Source organism: Paramormyrops kingsleyae, chromosome 19 (genome assembly GCF_048594095.1).
Source record: "Paramormyrops kingsleyae isolate MSU_618 chromosome 19, PKINGS_0.4, whole genome shotgun sequence".
Taxonomy (NCBI): domain Eukaryota; kingdom Metazoa; phylum Chordata; class Actinopteri; order Osteoglossiformes; family Mormyridae; genus Paramormyrops; species Paramormyrops kingsleyae.
This window is the reverse complement of record NC_132815.1, coordinates 30,242,000-30,261,215: the sequence shown is the minus strand read 5'-3', so window position 1 is coordinate 30,261,215 and position 19,216 is coordinate 30,242,000. Positions and strand designations below refer to the sequence as shown.

General features: G+C 43.2%; 1 protein-coding gene across 1 annotated transcript; it reads left to right on the top strand.

Annotated features, from left to right (window-relative positions):
• Nucleotides 1-4,659: 4,659 nt before the first annotated feature.
• On the top strand, nucleotides 4,660-6,915 carry LOC140581096 (uncharacterized). Its single transcript, XM_072702859.1, has one exon. The coding sequence runs from the start codon at nucleotides 4,675-4,677 to the stop codon at nucleotides 5,335-5,337; it is 663 nt and encodes a 220-aa protein (XP_072558960.1). The 5' UTR covers nucleotides 4,660-4,674; the 3' UTR covers nucleotides 5,338-6,915.
• The last annotated feature ends 12,301 nt before the right edge of the window (nucleotides 6,916-19,216 follow it).

Below are 19,216 nucleotides of genomic sequence, written 5' to 3'. Positions count from 1 at the left end.
TTCCTGCCTGCTCGCCGGACAGCGGTCATTACAGCCTAAAAGGAGACTTTATTTTACAGTTTGAAGATCCAGAGTTTGGCAATGCGTTGTGTAATTTGACAGATCTCAGTGACTTACACTTTGACCAGGCAAACATGAAGGTTTGAAGTGATATCACTTTTAAATCTGCCTCTTCAGACTCAACTTCCAGTCTGCCATCTTCTTGCAGTGCAGAATCAGTAGATTGGCCTGATCCTTTTATAATTCCAAAATTCTCCCACGGCATGGAACTGCAGCTCAAGGAGTCAAATGATTCTTATGCAAAGGATGGATCTTTAATGGTAATTTCCAAGAGCATGAAGAGTGATATCCTAGATAAACTAGCAGATGCCATGTTGAAGATCACTGCTTATCCAAATAAAGATCAGTATGAAGTTGTTGCTAAGGCACGTGTGGAAAAGCACCCTTGTCTTAAGGATCCTGGATCTGGGAAGGAATGGCACTGCTGGGTCTTTAGCCTAAAATTTAAAATGGGAAATTACCGTCAGAGTTTGAGTGCTGCTGGATGTCCTGAGGTTGTTATAAACAAGAGAAAAAAAGAGTGATTCCAAAGCTTCAGTTATCAAGAAATCCAAAAAGGAGGAGGGACACTATTTGCCAGATCACCCTGAAGGACTGAGTACAGAGAAGACGGAAGAGATGAGACAGATGATTTTAAATGAAATTATTTAAAAGGAACCTATGTATTATTACAGCTTTATTGTTTTCTGTTTTTCCCCTCTTCCTCTAACCTTTCTCTCTTGCCAGATAACCCTCACCAAAGAACTCCTGGAGTCATTTCTTGAAGGATTTGACGGACTTCTTCCCAAACTTCTGGAGGTATATAAAACAGGAACAGTGTCTGGCAAGAGGCAGCCACTCAAAAGTCTAATGCAATGGCTTGAAAAAGATGTAAGTTTTAATTCTACTAGGATTACAAATAAAATATGGGCATTTTTTATGATTAATGCAAATTAATTTGTATGCTAGAATACGAACCAGAAGAAAAGGACTGCTGCCTTACTTGGTCTCCCTCACTACTGTTTTAAGATGATGTGAGGGGGATATAGAGTTCTCGAAGGAACAAACAGGCACACTTAGGTTCACTTCTAAAAACTATTTATTACAAGTAATACAAAATAACCTTGCATTAAAATCAATACCAAAATATTTGATCAAAGGCAATGCAAAATAATTCTGTATCACAAGTGATATCCAATAACTATATATATACAGTATAAGTGACAATTGAAACATGAATATATAGAAAGTGCAAATTGATATTATGGTTATTGGGATAATTGATTGAATCAACACATTGACACTGCAAAGCTATTCACCCTCAGACGTGCTATTATCACACACCTTCACTCTTAGACTGGGGAGCCCTTTTCAGTCCTGGAAGGAGACCAACACGTGAGTCCCAAGAAAGTGCTGGGCGATGTGCGCTCTATCCCACGGCTGAACTCCAGTCAGTATTGAGATCTCCCCCTTCCTTTATATTAATTTTGGGTGCTGCATGCGGGCAGGGGACGAGCTGGCCAGGCTCACCCCTCCCCTCAGGCAATGCGTTCTCAAATTTCCAATTTTGTCCAAGTAATGCCGCCTGCAGTTTCAATCAGAAGTGATAAAACAAGTTTCTATAATCAATGTAAGCGTTCTACACAAATACAAAACATATTGAACAACACCTTTCCCTGTCCTCAGCAAGCCCCTCCAAAAACCAGGAAAACCTGGTAAGCGTCCTTGAACAGGGTAAGCATCCCAGAACAAAGATTCTTACACATAAGATATGGATACTCTGAAACCAGTCATTTGTGAAAAATATATAAGTGATCAGAAAGAGAGGAAAAAAAAACATTCTTATGCGGTTTTATCCTTAATACAATAATAATTGGACACTTGAAGATATGTTTGTATTGATAAACAATAAAAATGGTATTTGGTAATGTTTTTAAACTGTTTTATGTTTCATATTAAACCATGTTGACCTTACAGTGCAGTCAGGTGAAGATCACATCTATAGGTAATTCAACAAAATTACATTAAGAGTTAGAAATTAATTAGTAGATTCAGTCATTAAAGTTTAGTTATTTTGACTGGGAAGGGTCAGTAGTGTTTAGCCAGAATCTTACTTAGTTCATAGTGCAAATATAAGCTAGTACAATTATTCCATATTTTTTAGTTTTGACCTGGAAAGATAAGTCCATTTAAAAAAATCCACACAACTTGAAACAACACACATTGTTAAGCCTAATCAATTACACTTAATCAATATTATCTTAAATTGTTGTTCTGAAATAATGCAAGTATTTATGTTGATTTAACTTGTAATTGAGCAAGGAAACTTATACTTTTAAGTTGAAGTAGCATGAATTTTTTTACAGTACAGGAACAGTCGGCTGCCCTGCCTCCCCAGTACTGCCTGTTTCTTGTGGTCTTCCTTAATGCAGAGGGAGCTGTATGGCCTCGACAGGAGCTGCATCTCAGCACTCTTTGGTTGTTACTGTGGCAGGAGAAGTAGTATCAAGAAAATAATAAGCAGATAATTATGGAGGGAAAACTAGCTTTTGATGTCAACACTGCTGTAAGTGAATTTACCTGCATCTCATTGTTATAAAGTTGGACAAGGAGCCATGGGCTGAACAGATCTTGAATGAGCACTCTGTCATCAGCACAGTACTACAGACTTTCCTCATGGTGTCTGTGCTCTTAACCCAATACAGTGGGCACAAACAAAAGGCTCATGTTAAACTGCCAAATCACTCCATAGCAATTCATCAAACGAAAGGCTCAGGTTAAACTGCTAAAACACCACAGCCATTCAAATCAAACCAGAGCTCGCCTTAAACTGCTGAATCACACCAGGCCTGCTATTCAAACGGTGTAATATCTGCCTTGTGGCTTTGGATAGGCCCAACTCAAATGTGACCCAGATGACATAATTGGCAGACTGTGACTAGCAAACTGTGCCCGTAGAAGGCATGGACCAATGAAAAAAGGTTAGTTGGTACCTTGGGCGGAGCTTAAAGCTCTCTCCCATCTATGATTTCATAAGCGGGATGTGGGCGTATCCTTTGTTTTGATTGGTCGGGGGGTAGGGGGTTTTGGCCAAATGGTATCATACATGCTTATGCCACGTGTTGCCGATAGGGGGTCGTATGGTTTTGTGGTTGTTAAACTTTAATAGAATAAAAATACATTACGTGTATTTTATTAATGTGTTATTTTTAATAACGTTTTAAGGAATAATAAAACATATAGCAGGATGAACGTAAGCTAGGGCAAAACTTTAGTGTTACATTTAAAAAGAAAGAAAGAAAAGCAGGCGGAATTCAGGGCTGTGGAGTCGGAGTCGGAGACAATTTTGGGTACCTGGAGTCGGAGTCGGCAAAAAGTTAACTGACTCCGACTCCTACTAAATTTAAATGGGAATTAAAAAAGTAAGTTGAAATGTCCCAATTCACAAACAGTCATAATGAACAACTTCTCTGCTGTAAGAATAAAGCCCAATGCATGCAGTGCATAATGTTACCACAAAACGAACATGTCAAGTAACCATGAAGCATGCTTTTCATTGACTGTATGCATCACTAGATGGGATGTAATGCACAGGTAAGGTGCGGCACCGCTTTCCATTGTGTCGTGTTCCACTGTTACAGGGAACTGTGAACCTAGCCTAAAGCCCCCCATACATTTACAGATGCACTGCCGATTTTTCGGCCGTTCAACGAGTCATCACGCGTCAAACGCCTGAAAAATCATCTGGTGTGTTCTCAGCTCCGTCGGCTCCCCTTCGCTATGCGCTAGTGAAGGGGGCCGAAGGAGCCGAGAACACAGATCTCCCTACCTGTCTCCAGCAGAGGCTCGTTCTGCTGATCAGCTGGCCGGTGAGTGACACAATGCACTAAACTTCCGGCTGGCTGACAGAGGAGACAGCCACTGCAGCAGACAGAGGCATCACATTACTTTGGATGGGGGCGGTGGTCGAGATTTTCGGCAAGCTGGATCTGCCCGTCCATGTGGACACCCGCAATCTGCGGCCGCCAATCAATTGCCGCGATTGTACACGCACATCGGTCGGTGGCAAAATCCTTGTTTTCATTGTGTTTGTCTTTAATCTGGCATTATAGTAGAGTGTTGGCTTCCTAGCCAGTAGTTCTGTGGTGAAATGACATGTACGTTGCCTTCCTTTTCTTCAATGGATGTAGAAAATACATTAGATACATTAAGCATTAAATACATTAAATACATTAGAAAAACTATAGATATCACCTAAATAATAATTAGAATTAAGTCATCGGAAAAAATAAAAATCCTTACAAGCTTAATAGTCTTCTGATAATTCTCCAAACCCCTACGGATTAATCACCTTCGCAAGCACCGACCCACGATCTCCTTTCAATCAAAAAGGTGCTTCCAGCTTTAGAACTTACCGTTTCACGTAAGTACAACATCATGTCTCCTGTTCCGTGTTCTGAGTGCAATATGTTTAGTTATTCTTCTCCGGTTATTAGTGGTACGTTTACCTGTGAGAAGTGTCAGTTAGTCGCCAGGCTGACGGAGAAGATTGTAGTTTTAGAGGGACGTATCCGGACGTTACGGGACATTCAGGAAACGGAGAGTTTTACTGATTCAGTGTTAGCGGCTCCGGATATGTCCGCCATAGGTATTCAGTCTCCCCCCGCTCCGGCAGCAGAGCCTACGCAGCAAGGCGAGTGGGTGACGACCCGGCGGCATAGTCGTAAATCCAACCAAAATTCACACCGGCACCATTCGCTCATTCGCGTTTCCAACAGGTTCTCCCCACTCAGTGAAACTCCCGCTGAGACACCTGTTGAAAGTGCTCTAGTAATAGGCGACTCTATTCTAAGAAACGTGAGAGTAGCGACTCCGGCGACCATAGTTAATTGTCTCCCTGGTGCCAGAGCGACCGACATCTCGGCAAACTTAAAAGTGCTGGCTAAAAGTAAACGTAAATACTCTAACATTATTATCCACGTCGGCACTAATGATGTCCGATTGATCACGAAATCAAATTTTATAGAGGTGTGCAACCTTGCGAAGAAGATGTGTGTGTCAGTAACGTGCTCTGGCCCTATCCCTGCTAGACGTGGCGATGAAATGTACAGCAGATTATCGTCGCTACATCGCTGGCTGTCGGAATGGTGCCCGATAAATGGTGTGGGTTATATTGACAACTGGCGGATGTTTTGGGGTAGGCCTGGGCTTTTGAAGAGGGACGGTATTCACCCCTCGCGGGCTGGTGCTGACCTCTTGTCTAAAAGCATAGCTCATAGTCTCCAGACAAATCGCTGACTAACTAGAGCCAAGCCCAGGCGGCAGGCAAACCGGCATAACCGACCGCCTGCTAGTCGCCTAGAGTCGTCACCTAGGGTTCATTTTATTGAGACTGTGTCTGTTCCCCGCGTTTTTAATCATGGAAGCCGATTCCACCGTAGTGTGTGCCATAATAACTTAATAAAAATTACAATGAATCCGTTACTAGAAAACAGCTGTGATGCAGGGCTTAAACTTAAACTTGGACTTATGAATGTAAGATCACTGGCTCCTAAGGCACTATTAATAAATGAAATAATTACTGATTTTAGTCTTGGTGCCATATGCCTCACGGAGACCTGGCTTAAACCAAATGAATTCATGGCACTGAATGAATCTACTCCAGCTGAATACAGTTACAAGCATAACCCTCGACCAAATCGCAAAGGTGGTGGTGTTGCTGCAATTTTTCAATCCAGCCTAGGAGTGACTGAGAAATGTGGTCTTAGTTTCAGCACATTTGAAACTCTTGTTCTTAGTCTTGCTGGCTCATCTCTTTCTTGCTCTTCACCCCAAATCACCATTGTTATTGTTTATAGACCACCTGGGCCGTACAGTAATTTTCTTAAGGAGTTCGCTGATTTTTTAACTAACCTGGTGGTCAGTACTGACAAAGCTGTTATTGTGGGTGATTTTAACATTCATATGGAGAAAGATAGTGATCCTTTAAAAATAGCGTTTACAGCTATTCTTGACTCTCTAGGTGTATGTCAGAATGTAGTCGGGCCTACTCATGCCTGTAACCATACCCTTGATTTGATTATTAGTCATGGCATCTTGGTGGAACATGTATCTATTATGCCTCAGAGTCCCCTTCTCTCTGATCATTACTTGTTAACGTTTGAAATCCAGTATAGCCTCCCGTTGACCGCAGCTCCAAAGTACAGAATCAGACGTTCCATTGCCTCACTAACTACAACAACATTTATGAAACAACTTCCACAGTCCTTCAGCCTTACATCTGAAGCATCGTGTATAAATGAACTTGAACAGGCGACTGCAAACATGGATAAATCCCTTCGTAGCACACTAGATCTTGTAGCTCCACTTAAGAAAATAAAGCATAGAGATAAGAAACCTGCCCCCTGGTACTCTGATCATACACGTGAACTCAAACAGGCATCACGCAAGCTAGAGCGCAAATGGCGCTCAACTAAACTAGAAGCTTTCAAATCTGCATGGAAAGAGAGCCTGTCTAAATACAGACAAGCACTAGTGTCTGCTAGGTCTGTGTATCTCTCCAGATTAATAGACGGGAACAAAAACAATTCAAAATTCCTATTTGAATCCGTGGCTAGGTTAACACAGAATTCTCCATTAAACTCGCAAGTCCCACAATCTCTTAAGAGTAATGACTTTATTACATTCTTTAATGGTAAAATAACTAAGATTAGACAGACCATCCAGTGCACATCCTTAGCTACCTATGACTGCCAGACTCCTGCTAGTCTTATGCCAATCAATAATGAGACTTTTGAATCTTTCATTCCTATAAAACACCCAGAACTCCTGAGCTTAATTTCCTCCTGTAAATCCTCTACAAGCCTCATAGACCCAATTCCTACAAATTTTTTCAAGGAAATTGCACCACAGATTAGCAATACCCTGTTAAATGTGTTAAACTCTTCTCTTAAGCTTGGATATGTTCCTAAACCTTTTAAATTGGCTGTTATTAGACCCGTTCTAAAGAAACCAAATCTTGACCCTAGTGTTTTAGGAAACTATAGACCAATCTCAAATCTTCCTTTCATTTCAAAGATCATGGAAAAGGTTGTAGTTCGTCAGTTGTCTACTTTCCTACAAAAAAAAAATAAAAAATAATAATAATGAATTATATCAGTCTGGCTTTAGACCAAACCATAGCACAGAAACTGCTCTAGTCAAAGTAATGAATGATTTACTTATGGCTTCTGACCGTGGCTTGATATCGCTGTTGGTATTACTGGATTTAACTGCAGCATTTGATACTGTGGACCATAATATCCTCTTGGACCGGTTAGAAGGTGTAGTTGGCATTACAGGGACAGCACTCTCTTGGTTCCGCTCATATTTAACTGATCGCTATCAGTATGCACATGTGAACAACGAATCATCCAAGGCCACCAAAGTCACATACGGTGTCCCACAGGGATCAGTACTGGGCCCACTACTGTTTACACTATACATGCTACCGCTTGGTAACATTATTAGAAAACATGGTGTTGGGTTTCATTGTTATGCAGATGATACACAGTTATACAGTATATATCTGTTAACCCTGATGATACATCACTCCTATCTCGGTTAGAAGATTGTCTGTTAGATATTCGGTGCAATATTCTAATGTTAAACACAGAAAAAACAGAAGTACTGGTGATTGGTCCCAAGGCTGCAAGAAATAAGTTTCACCACCTCAGCATTAGTGGCCTTCCTACACAACCTAACACAGTGGTTAGAAATCTTGGTCTTCTAGTAGATTCAGATCTATGTTTTGATGCTCACATAAGAAGTATTACTAGAACTGCGTTTTATCATCTACGAAACATAGCCAAGCTTCGTAAGATGCTCTCACTTCGTGATGCAGAAAAATTAATACATGCCTTCGTAACTACCAGACTAGACTACTGTAATGCCCTCCTTTCTGGTTGCCCGTCTGGTTCCTTAAATAAACTTCAGCTGGTACAAAATGCGGCAGCCAGAGTTCTCACAAACACTAAAAAATTTGATCACATCACACCGGTCTTATCCTCCCTTCATTGGTTACCAGTTAGGTCTCGGATTGACTATAAAATACTGCTGTTAACCTATAAAGCACTGAATGGCCTTGCACCAGACTACCTTAATAATCTGCTGACCACATACAATCCCCCACGCTTGCTTCGATCTCAAGGTGCGGGATATCTGTTAGTACTTAGGGTAGAAAGATCTACGGCAGGCTGCAGAGCTTTCTCCTATAGAGCTCCTCAGCTGTGGAACGGTCTTCCACCGGATGTGCGGGTTTCAGGCTCACTTTCAATATTCAAGTCTAGACTAAAAACACACCTATTTAGTTTAGCTTATAGGGACACTAGTTCTAGCTCTAGCTAGCTTCTCACTCCCAGTTAGACCTATAGTGTGAGGTGTAGAGCTGGGTGGGGATCGGTGCCATTGGCTTTGGATAAACTGAATTGACAGTGCTGTCACTCTAGCTTCACAATTGCTTGTGGGATTGGAGTGCTGACATTTCAGGGACTCCCCATGCCTGCATTTCCACCTGCCTCTCCCTCCTACTTATGCTGCCATAGCCATATCTGCCGGAGCATTGCACTTCATATTGCACTCATCTAACTTTCAGCACTGCCTATAGTCTCCCTTACTTTGACTAATTGCATTTATTTCCACCACCTTCTCCTGGGTGGTGCTACCTGGAGCTTTCAATCTATCAAGATGTCCAGCACACCCTGCAACATGTGACGTCGCCACTGCCAATGACGACCGTGCATCCAGCTCGCCGTTCTGCCAGTGTCATCTTCCTTGTATGACCCGCTCCCTGCCTTCTGGCTGCCTGGCGATTGGAGGAAGTGTTGGCACCGGCTTGTCATCTCCCCCCTGCTCCCCGTTTGTGTTTCAGACTAAACTGTATTTGACTCTCCCTGCCGGCCCCTGGAGGATGGGCTCCCCCTTTGAGTCTGGTCCCTCCCAAGGTTTCTTCCTTCTAGGGAGTTTTTCCTTGCCACTGTCGCCTATGGCTTACTCACTGGGGGCTTTGGGTGGGGATGCTGTAAAGCGCTTTGGGACAATGTAATGTTGTGATAATGCGCTATACAAAAATAAATTTGTTGTTGTTGTTGTATTAGCATAGTATATACATACAGAGGAGTCGGAGTCGGGGAGTCGGAGTCAGAGCATTTATCTACCAACTCCACAGCCCTGGCGGAATTTAAACAAGTAGAGACATGCCCCGAGCGAAACACCATATTTTAAGCACAAACGACACAAGTCCCAAACTTTAACTTTTAAACTAAAGACATGCCCCGAGCGAAACAAGCACAAAAGAGCAAATGCGAAACAAGCACAAACATTTTAAACCCATTACATTTAACCAACGTGTTTAAAGAAGAAGAAGAAAAACTTTTAGCGATATTTACCAGTGTTAGGTTGAAGAAAACATTTAACCAGCAAACATTTTAGCACAAGTTTTTAAAAACGAGAAAAGCCGTAATCAGTTTAACAGTTTATTTCAATGTAAAAGAGAAAAAGCATTTTCACCAAACGCGAAGATCCATCGATAGCGGCTCTGGGTTCCGTCAGTGTAGCAAGGCGGCCATTATCCCACAACGGAGCGAAGCCGGCATGCAGCCGGCCTGTTCAAACTTCCGCGTCAAATGGTCAATCGCTGGGGGAAGGGGAGGGGCGTAAACACGTTACAAATGGCGACGGCTGAACCAATGGACGTATGTCTGCATGGGTTGGAACCCAGAATAATGATTCGTAAGACAACCATTTCAAAATGGTAACAACAAACGGAGCGAACTCTATTTCAAATAAGTCCCCTTAAACGTGACTTTTTTTGGTAATGAAGCACTTTTCAACCAATGTGAATAATAAAGTAAAAGCGCCATAAATATTTTGACAAAAGAATCAACCAATAACGCTGGTAATCCTTGTTAAAATTTTGCAGCTAACTACGACGACACTGAACTGTGTGAACTGCTACTGTATGCACGCCAACGGTTATTTTCAGAGATAATCGTGAAGGGACCAGACCCCGGCAAGTTAGCCATAAACGGATAATTTTAACGGTATGTTGGCCTATATCGCTTACCCCGTATCATTGGTTTTTCTGTATGAAATGCTTAACAGTGACTGTTCTTTAATAGACACAACTGATGATGAATTGCTGGTCGCTGCGGCCGAAAAAATTGAAGCGGAGCTAGCAACGGAAAACGTGCAGAACCAGCCGACTGGACAACTGGAATTTGAGCGACCTGGGGCTTCACAAAGTGCACCATCGGACCAAGGAGGATCTGCATGCGGTGTTCCAGCATCCTCGCCCCGTGCCTTACCGGGGCCACCGCTGTGGTCGCAAGATACCTCCCCCTTAACCCCTTGGGACCGGCGATCCCACCGGCGGGATCTGACAGAAATTTTGCAAAACCGTTTAAATAACTCCACGACTTTTTGTCATATACACATTTTAAAAATACTCTCAGAAACCTTGGACGGTCTACTTTTCAAATATATATAGGTAGAAACTAAATATATTTTTACAGCTTCGTGATACGAATTGAAAGAACAAGAGTGACTGACTTAAGCGTCTGCGTCTCGAAGCGGCTCTGATCGCCCACCCACTTGCAAATCGCGCTATTCGCATGATAATAACATGATAATCCGACAGTTAGTATTGGGTAAAGAAATATGTGAATATGCCCATTGTGACCGAAATAAACAAGAGCACATGTCTGGGTAGTGTTTACACTGATCGGCTGCAATATAGCACACGGATACGTCTCTGCCGCTGAAGCTTTGCGCCAGTGTTGCCACTTTCAGCAGCGAAGCTCATACTGTACCTGTGTTCATAGCTCAGTGGCCTAAGCCTGTGTGCCTGCAATCACGTGGTCGCCGATTCAAACGCAGCGTATTTAGAACGTGAATAGCGATCTTCCGCTGAGAGCGGTCCTACACGCTCCCGACGCAAGTAAAACAAAGAAAGATGACACGATTTGCTTTTTTGCCTATTTAACCTAATTTTAAAAACTTTAATACTTCTGACAATGGAAGTTTTGAAAAGACAGATAACGGATTTAGTCAGTGTTTTTTGCATGATTCTACATAATGATTTCAGCGAGATATAAACCGAAATACACGAGAAAGATACGCGGTCGATGATGCCCTCGTCCCCAGAATCCCATCGATGTGTCGCGTGACAGTACCCCCAAAATTTTTTGTCATTCTCCACGGACCTGTAGCACCCCGCGGAAATTCTTAAAACCAGACTGGCTTGTTTTAAAAATGTTTTTTTGTGCTTACTTACTAACACTGAAATGTGATATTTTGTCTTTGTGGTTTTTATTTAACATAGTCTTTTTCAAAGCCTTACAACAACATCTCACCATTTGCATTCTGGTAAACACATTTCACACGATTGGTGTATTTAAATTTAGAAACAAAATGAGAAACCATGGCATCGTTCTTTTTAAAATCATTGCTATAAAACGATAGAATTTTAGAAAAAAAAAAGCCTCTACAGCAGTTAATTAAATAAAAAAGGCAATGTTGGCCGCACGTCACGCTGAGATCATCTTGAACCTGCTTTGCGTTGTAAACAAGCCGGTCACAGTTCCTCGTCATGAATGTCTTTATGATTCTTGGAAAGTTGGAGTGATCAGGTGGATTCCCGTACGAGTCGAAAAACTCTGCGGAGCTGTCATTGTTCATAAAGAGCACCAGCCAGTGTTCTCCGGGGGCAGAACTAGGATGTGTATTGACGATGAAGATTGTGGGTAATTTACCAAGCTTTACTTCCTCCAGCTCATCACAAGCTAAAACACCATAAAAATGTCTCGCGGTCCATCGGTTTCTACTAAGGATATTAAATAGCTCCAAGGTATTCATGACTAGTAGTGGCCAGAACCAAGCTATAATACTCACGTGCAACATTACCCCTGTTAAAATCAGGCTGAAATGGTTCTGCAGGGAATTGCTGACCGTCGACATATAGTGCTACAAATTCAGCATCGTAATGTTGAAAATTGAAAGGGTTTCGATCGTACGCTCCTGTCATGGTTGCGGGCATCTTGGGCACGGGAACAAGGCATAGCGCAGGCACAGAAAGGGCGGACAACCCACTTGCAGCTCCAGGAACAGAAAAGGGGTTTATTAAAGAAAACAGAAAACACTACAAACGACTAACCAAAAACAAAGGACCACAAGGGGTCAAAAACTAAAAAGCGATTAATTAACAAAAACCAGATACACATCTACCATCAACCATGAAACACAAACCAACAACAACAACACACTCATAGACAATCATAGACATTGAACCACTCGGGAACTGAACAGAAGCAGGAACTAAAATACTAAAGGGGTAACGAGACTAACACAGGACAGGTGAGACTAATTAACAAAGACCAGGGAAACAGGGCACAGGTGAAACTAATAAACTCAAAGGAACTAAAAAACAGGGAAACTAAGAACTAACCAAGGAAACATAAACCAACACTAGGGAATTAAACAGCAGGGGCTCAAGGAACAAAACCAAAACCAACTACAAAAGGACTAACGAAACTCAAATGAAACACTAGGGAGCAAAATACAAAAACAGAGGAGGCAGGATTCAAACACACAACAGAAGGGTATACAAACAACCACATGCTCAACACATTGAGCCACATGACCAGACAGGCAACAGGGGAGAACAAAGACTAACATAAAGAACGGGATGACCAGCAACACCTGCTGGTCAAACGGGGAAGGGACACGGAAGGACCACAGCAGGGGCTGACCCTGACACGCTCCCATAAATCCCATGTTATCTACAAGGCTGATGACAACGGTTTTAGGCAACTGGCCTAGAAACAGATTTTCTTGCGCGCAGACCCGGCTGCCTGCAGCCACGCTGAATATTTCATGCAGACTCTCTCAATCGGGTATTTTGCATTGGCTGTCAGCAAGGCGCTGGCGTGCCCCAGTTTGACAGCCGTCGACACAGAAACTTTTTTAACAAACAGGGAAGCCGATACGATTTTGAGCGAGTACTGTTCAGCATCTCCGCTCATGAGGCAAAACTCATCTTTGTTTCGAACCATTTTAATTTTGGCATCGACCCCATTTAGCATTAACCTCTCTTGAAAAAAAATGTCAGAGTGTATGGGGCCAATCAAATCGAAAACGCCGCTTCTTGCTGAAAATGCTGCTCTTTTCTCTAAGCCCTTGTTATCGCCATCGGGGTCGGTCTCGTCCATAGCCCTGGAACTGTCTTTATAAAACAGCCCGCAGGTAAACTGCCTGGATAGCATTCCAGCACTGTAATTAAGCAGGCACTCTATCATGGCTCTGTAAGGGTACGTATTACTAGACTGGCTTACTAGCCTGTCACCCAAGGATACGTCCACCTGTGAGAAAATTGAGGCGATAGGGTAATTTATGACCCCCACCTTCGCGGCAGGGTCAATGTTTGTCCCATTAGCTTTTGTGATTCGGCACCGCAGGTACAGTAGCGTGTTGTTGAGGTCTAGGTAATCTTCCCCATTACCGGCAATGAAAAACTCCAGGGGGCCATTATCTGTTAAAGCTGAGAGTGGCGGGACTTCCACGTATATATTTTTATCGATGCTTGCTTGTGTGTATGGCACTGCAAAAATATCCAATTCTGATTTCATGCACTCCTCTGACAGACTGTGTATGAGAGCCATAGTTTTAGAAAATGTATCTTCTTCTCTGTACTTTTTTGTATCTTCTTCTCTGTACTTTTTTGGGCGACTTCTTCTTCTCTTGCTTCTTTTTGACTACTGAGCTTCTCTTGTTCGACACCTTGCATTTTTTAGCAGCGGTAATTCGAGCCCCGGGGGGTCTTTGACGCTTACCACGCACCAACACCATGAGCCCAGAGCCCTCTTGCTGTCGTGTTGTTAATTGCCCCGTAATCGCACCGGAAATTACATCCTTTTGCAATATTTTGCGCTGCCGATTTTAAATGCGGCTTCGCCATACTGAAAGTCCTTTTCAGAAATGGTACGGCCATTCTCAGGATCCCTCGAAAAAGACCCCCCAGACCCCCTCCGTACATGACGGGTGCTCCGTTGTATCCGGGGAGTCCATTACCAGCTTGGTTTCTGTAGTATTCCACATATCTATGTGGATCTGAAAAACCGTCAGCGCTGTACATTATTATTATTATTATTGGGGGTAGTGCTTAACCGGCCTGAAATGCAGCTTCACGATCGTTTTTCCGTACCGGAAGGGTATCGCCTTGTTCTGGTCAGACTTTAAATCGATTACAATATTATCAATGTGATTCTTGCAGAGCGACATGTAATGGACCCTGTCGTAAGATATTGTGACCATCGAGTTGTGAGTCCCCGTAATATGTACCCCCCGTAACAGAGGCACGAAACTGTCACCCACTCTTTGGTGCTCGACAATGTCTGAATACACGTAAATTGTGTAAAATCCGGCGCATATGTCTGCTGGATTCGATGCCGCTGATCTATCAGCAATCTTTTGAAATACCCCAGGAACAAAACCCAGTATCCTTGCAAGGTTACCTTTCGTTTTTAAAGCCATGTGTGGTGGTCCAACCATATACACTTTGTTTTTTATTGCTCCATAGTCAAGTTTTAGTTTTGACATTCCTAGAGCAGTTAATTTCACTGATTAGGTTTTCAGTATCTCTGTAATGCCCCGCTTTTAGCTTGTATTGCAGGATTGGTGGTATTGACACCCCTCCGGCCACGTAAAATAATGTGTCTTCTTCCACCAGCGTATCCCATGTTCGCGGGTAGTGGATTTCCGCTAATCCTACTTCCCATTTACCGTTCAGATCGATCGGCTTGGCTAGTTTTGTCGTGTAGCTTGATATGGTATTGTGCGGGAAAACATCCATAGATGCGATGCTAGGGAGCGTAACATAAAAACCGCTTTCCTCCTCCATGGCTGCTTTTGATGTGAATGCTTGCCACAAATACGCATCATTGCCCTTATACGTCGACTACTTGGCTAGCGGGGACCCAGCTGTTAAATTTGTCAGGCCACCCCAGCCATTTCACTAAAAACATTTTTTTTGCCTCTTTGCGTTTTTTCCGCGACGATTTTCTCAACTTTGAAGTTTTTGTCTTTGTCTATTCTTATCTTTTGTAGCTCTTCTGCATAAAATGTGCCGTCTACTGTATGATCTCCCCATCATAATCTTTTATCCTGTACACCGGTGGTGATCTAGGCAGACGTTTGGTGACTGTAAAATACTCGTCCGTAAAAGTTTGCTCATATCCTTTGGTAAATTTCCCCAGTGCTTTCGATACCCTGACCACATCACCGATGTTAAACTTATAACGACGCTTTTCAGCTGCACCAGGCGTCACGCCATATATGTTTTTGAAAACCTGTCCGATGTTCTCCGTATTCACCTCAACCGGCTTCATTTTAATTGTACTGTGGCAGGTGTTATTGTAAGCACTCGCCAGATCTTGTACAATATCCACATACCTTCTTGTATTATAAGCCGTAAAATAACGCCACATTCGTGTCTTTAAAGTGCGGTTAAATCTTTCTACTATGGATGCCTTAACATCATTACCGGTTGCGAAATGTATTATCCCATGTTTCTCCGTAAGCTTATGAAACGATGTGTTAAAAAACTCTGTCCCTCGATCGGTTTGTAGCTTTTTGGGTATCCGGCCTTCAGAGAGAATGTTTTCAAACACTTTCTTTACCTCTGCACCTGTCTTGCTTTTAAGGCAGCGCACCCATGCGTATTTTGATAGAATATCTATGCACGTCAACATGTATTTAAAATCATCATTCTGGTCCGCGTAAGCCGACATATCCACCAAGTCAGCTTGCCATTGAGAATCGATGTTAGTCACAAAGACTCTATTCCTTTTGAAGTTAAATCTGATCGGTTTATGTAATGTATATGCATCTTCACCAGACAGCCATGTCGCAACTTGCTTTTTATCCACAGTATGTCCACTTTGGTCATTTATCTGTGCCCTGTATAATCTATCGACACCACCAAATGAACCAGGATCAGATCCAGAATACAGGCCAGTGACCCTTTGATTATCTTCATGGCAGCGTCGGTGATGCTCCCATCCACAGCATCTTCAGATAATGACAGTCCCGCAAAACGATCGCTGAGCTCATCCATCGTCGGCAAAGGGGGCCTCGATGTGTCCATTAGGTTGGAGGTCTCCTGCGGAGGTTGCTGTTGTGATCCCGGCCACACCGCCCAGGTCGGGCTAGAAGGAGGTGGTGGCGGCAGAGGCCACTGCTGCAAGATCTGAGGAAGCGGTGGCGGGGCGTCCAGTCGCAGTTCAAAAGTTGATGCCCGAGGCCATGATGGGAATCGCAGGCCAGAAGGCGGTGCAGGCTCCAGTAGGGCGGCTTCAGGAGATGTCAGTTCGCTCGCCATTGCTTGCTGGGAGATGTGTCTCATCGTGAGTGCTTGCTCACAGGATGGCGGGGTTTTAATACGTTTTCAACATGGTCTTCTCTCATCTCATTGGTTGTCATCACCAGAAGTAGGCCGACCACACTTTGTTCAAAATTTTTTCTCGAGTTTTATACAGATACATTCTTTATGCGAGAATATGCTGCACAGTGCTCTGTGCTTGCGCTGTCTCGGCGGCTTGCGTGGAGCCCAAGTCGGGTTTAGCAGTACCAAGTTACGGGTAGGTGTCGTCGTCAAACTCGTTGCAAGCTCTGTCTGTATGATATCGGAAACAATTTGTCCGTCGGTCGCCATTTTTGCCACCGATTTGACAGCGACGCTGCTATTTAAGTGTCTCTACGTGGAGAGCGAGTGAGAGAGAGAGCATGCGCTCATTTTAACAAGGATTACCAGCGGCTAGGCACTACTGCCCAGAAAAGGGTTTACCTGGGGTGGAGTTCGAACCCACGCAGACATACGTCCATTGGTTCAGCCGTCGCCATTTTTAACGTGTTTACGCCCCTCCCCTTCCCCCAGCGATCGACCATTTGACGCGGAAGTTTGAACAGGCCGGCCGCATGCCGGCTTCGCTCCGTTGCGGGATAATGGCCGCCTTGCTACACTGACGGAACCCAGAGCCGCTATCGATGGATCTTCGCGTTTGGTGAAAATGCTTTTTCTCTTTTACATTGAAATAAACTGTTAAACTGATTATGACTTTTCTCGTTTTTAAAAACTTGTGCTAAAATGTTTCCTGGTTAAATGTTTTCTTCAACCTAACACTGGTAAATATCGCTAAAAGTTTTTCTTCTTCTTTAAACACGTTGGTTAAATGTAATGGGTTTAAAATGTTTGTGCTTGTTTCGCATTTGCTCTTTTGTGCTTGTTTCGCTCGGGGCATGTCTTTAGTTTAAAAGTTAAAGTTTGGGACTTGTGTCGTTTGTGCTTAAAATACGGTGTTTCGCTCGGGGCATGTCTCTATTTGTTTAAATTCCGCCTGCTTTTCTTTCTTTTTAAATGTAACACTAAAGTTTTGCCCTAGCTTACATTCATCCTGCTATATGTTTTATTATTCCTTAAAAACATTAAAAATAACATTAATAAAATACATGCATTTTTATTCTATTAAAGTTTAACAACCACCAAACCATACGACCCCCCTATCGGCAACACGTGGCATAAGCATGTATGATACCATTTGGCCAAAACCCCCTCCCCCCGACCAATCAGAACAAAGGATACGCCCACATCCCGCTTATGACATCATAGATGGGAGAGAGCTTTAAGTTCCGCCCAAGGTACCAACTAACCTTTTTTTTCCAATGGTATGCACATGTGACCCGGGGCGGGGTGACTGCTGTGTACCTCACTCCCAGTGAGCTCGATTTGTGTCCTGTGCATCACAGATACATGCATTAGCTTATGCTGCCTTATCAAGCCTCATCTGTGAGCGTCTTTGTGGGACACAGCATTAGGATGTCAGTGTGAATGAATTCTGCAGATAAGTTGATTTCCAGAAATACTGCATTGGTAATGTGATTTGATGCCAGATGTTTCTTTTAGCATTTGTTTCTCTGTATTTCTGTATCCGATGTCAGCTAATGTGTGCTCACTGTCATGGTTGCGGGCATCTCGGGAACGGGAACGGGGCATGATGCACAAATAAGGGGCGGACGACCCACTTGCGGCTCCAGGAACAATAGAGGGGTTTATTCAACAAAGACAACAAAAACACAAGAAAACCAAAAAGACCACGAGGGGTCAAAACTAAAACAGGGAGGAATTTAATAGACTAAAACACACAAGGAAAACTAACTAGCACGACACTAAGGTAAACTACAATCAAGGGAAAACCAGAGACAAGACTAGACAAGGGCATAGATGACTTAGACAAACCATAGACGAGTGTAGACCTCAGAGACAATTGTCCAGACACGATGAACCAGCGGAGAACAGAACAAAGGCAGGAACTAATATACTACAAGGGGTAATGACTAACACAGGGCAGGTGAGACTGATTAACAAGGACTAGGGAAACAAGACACAGGTGAAACCAATTAACTCACAGAAACTAACAATCAGGGAAACTAAGAACTAACCAAGAATGCATATAATCAACACTAGGGAAGTACATAGGAATAACACAGGCAGGGGAACAAGAAACAAAACCAAAACCGATTACTAAATCGGACACCAGGGTTTAACAAGCACAACGGAAAAGAACCAGGGAGCTAAATACAAAAAACAGAGAAGGCGGGATTCGAACACAAGACAAGAGCGAACTCAGGACCGAGGGGCAAACAGACAGCACATGCTAAATACATTGAGCCACGAGACCAGACAAGTGACAGGGGAGAAACAAGGACTGACGTATGGACGGGATGACCAGCACCACCTGCTGGTCAAACAGGGAAGGGGCACGGAAGGACCACAGCGGGAGGCCGACCCTGACACTCACTTGAAAATAAGATGGATGAGAATTAGAACTACAACACATCATGAGATAAGGGAATGTAGTGCTTTTATTTTTACATAAACCTGGCTTTCAGAGAGCGTGCCAGACTCAGCTCTCCTGCTGCAAATGCACTCCATCCTCCATGAAGACTCTGCTTTCTGCTTTCCAACAAGGGAGAGTAACTGTCACGATGGTAAGCGCCCAGAACACAGACAAACGCGCAGGAAGCCAGGAATCGGGGAACACACGGTTTAATCGAACGAAAGGCAAGCAACAACAGATTGACAATGCAA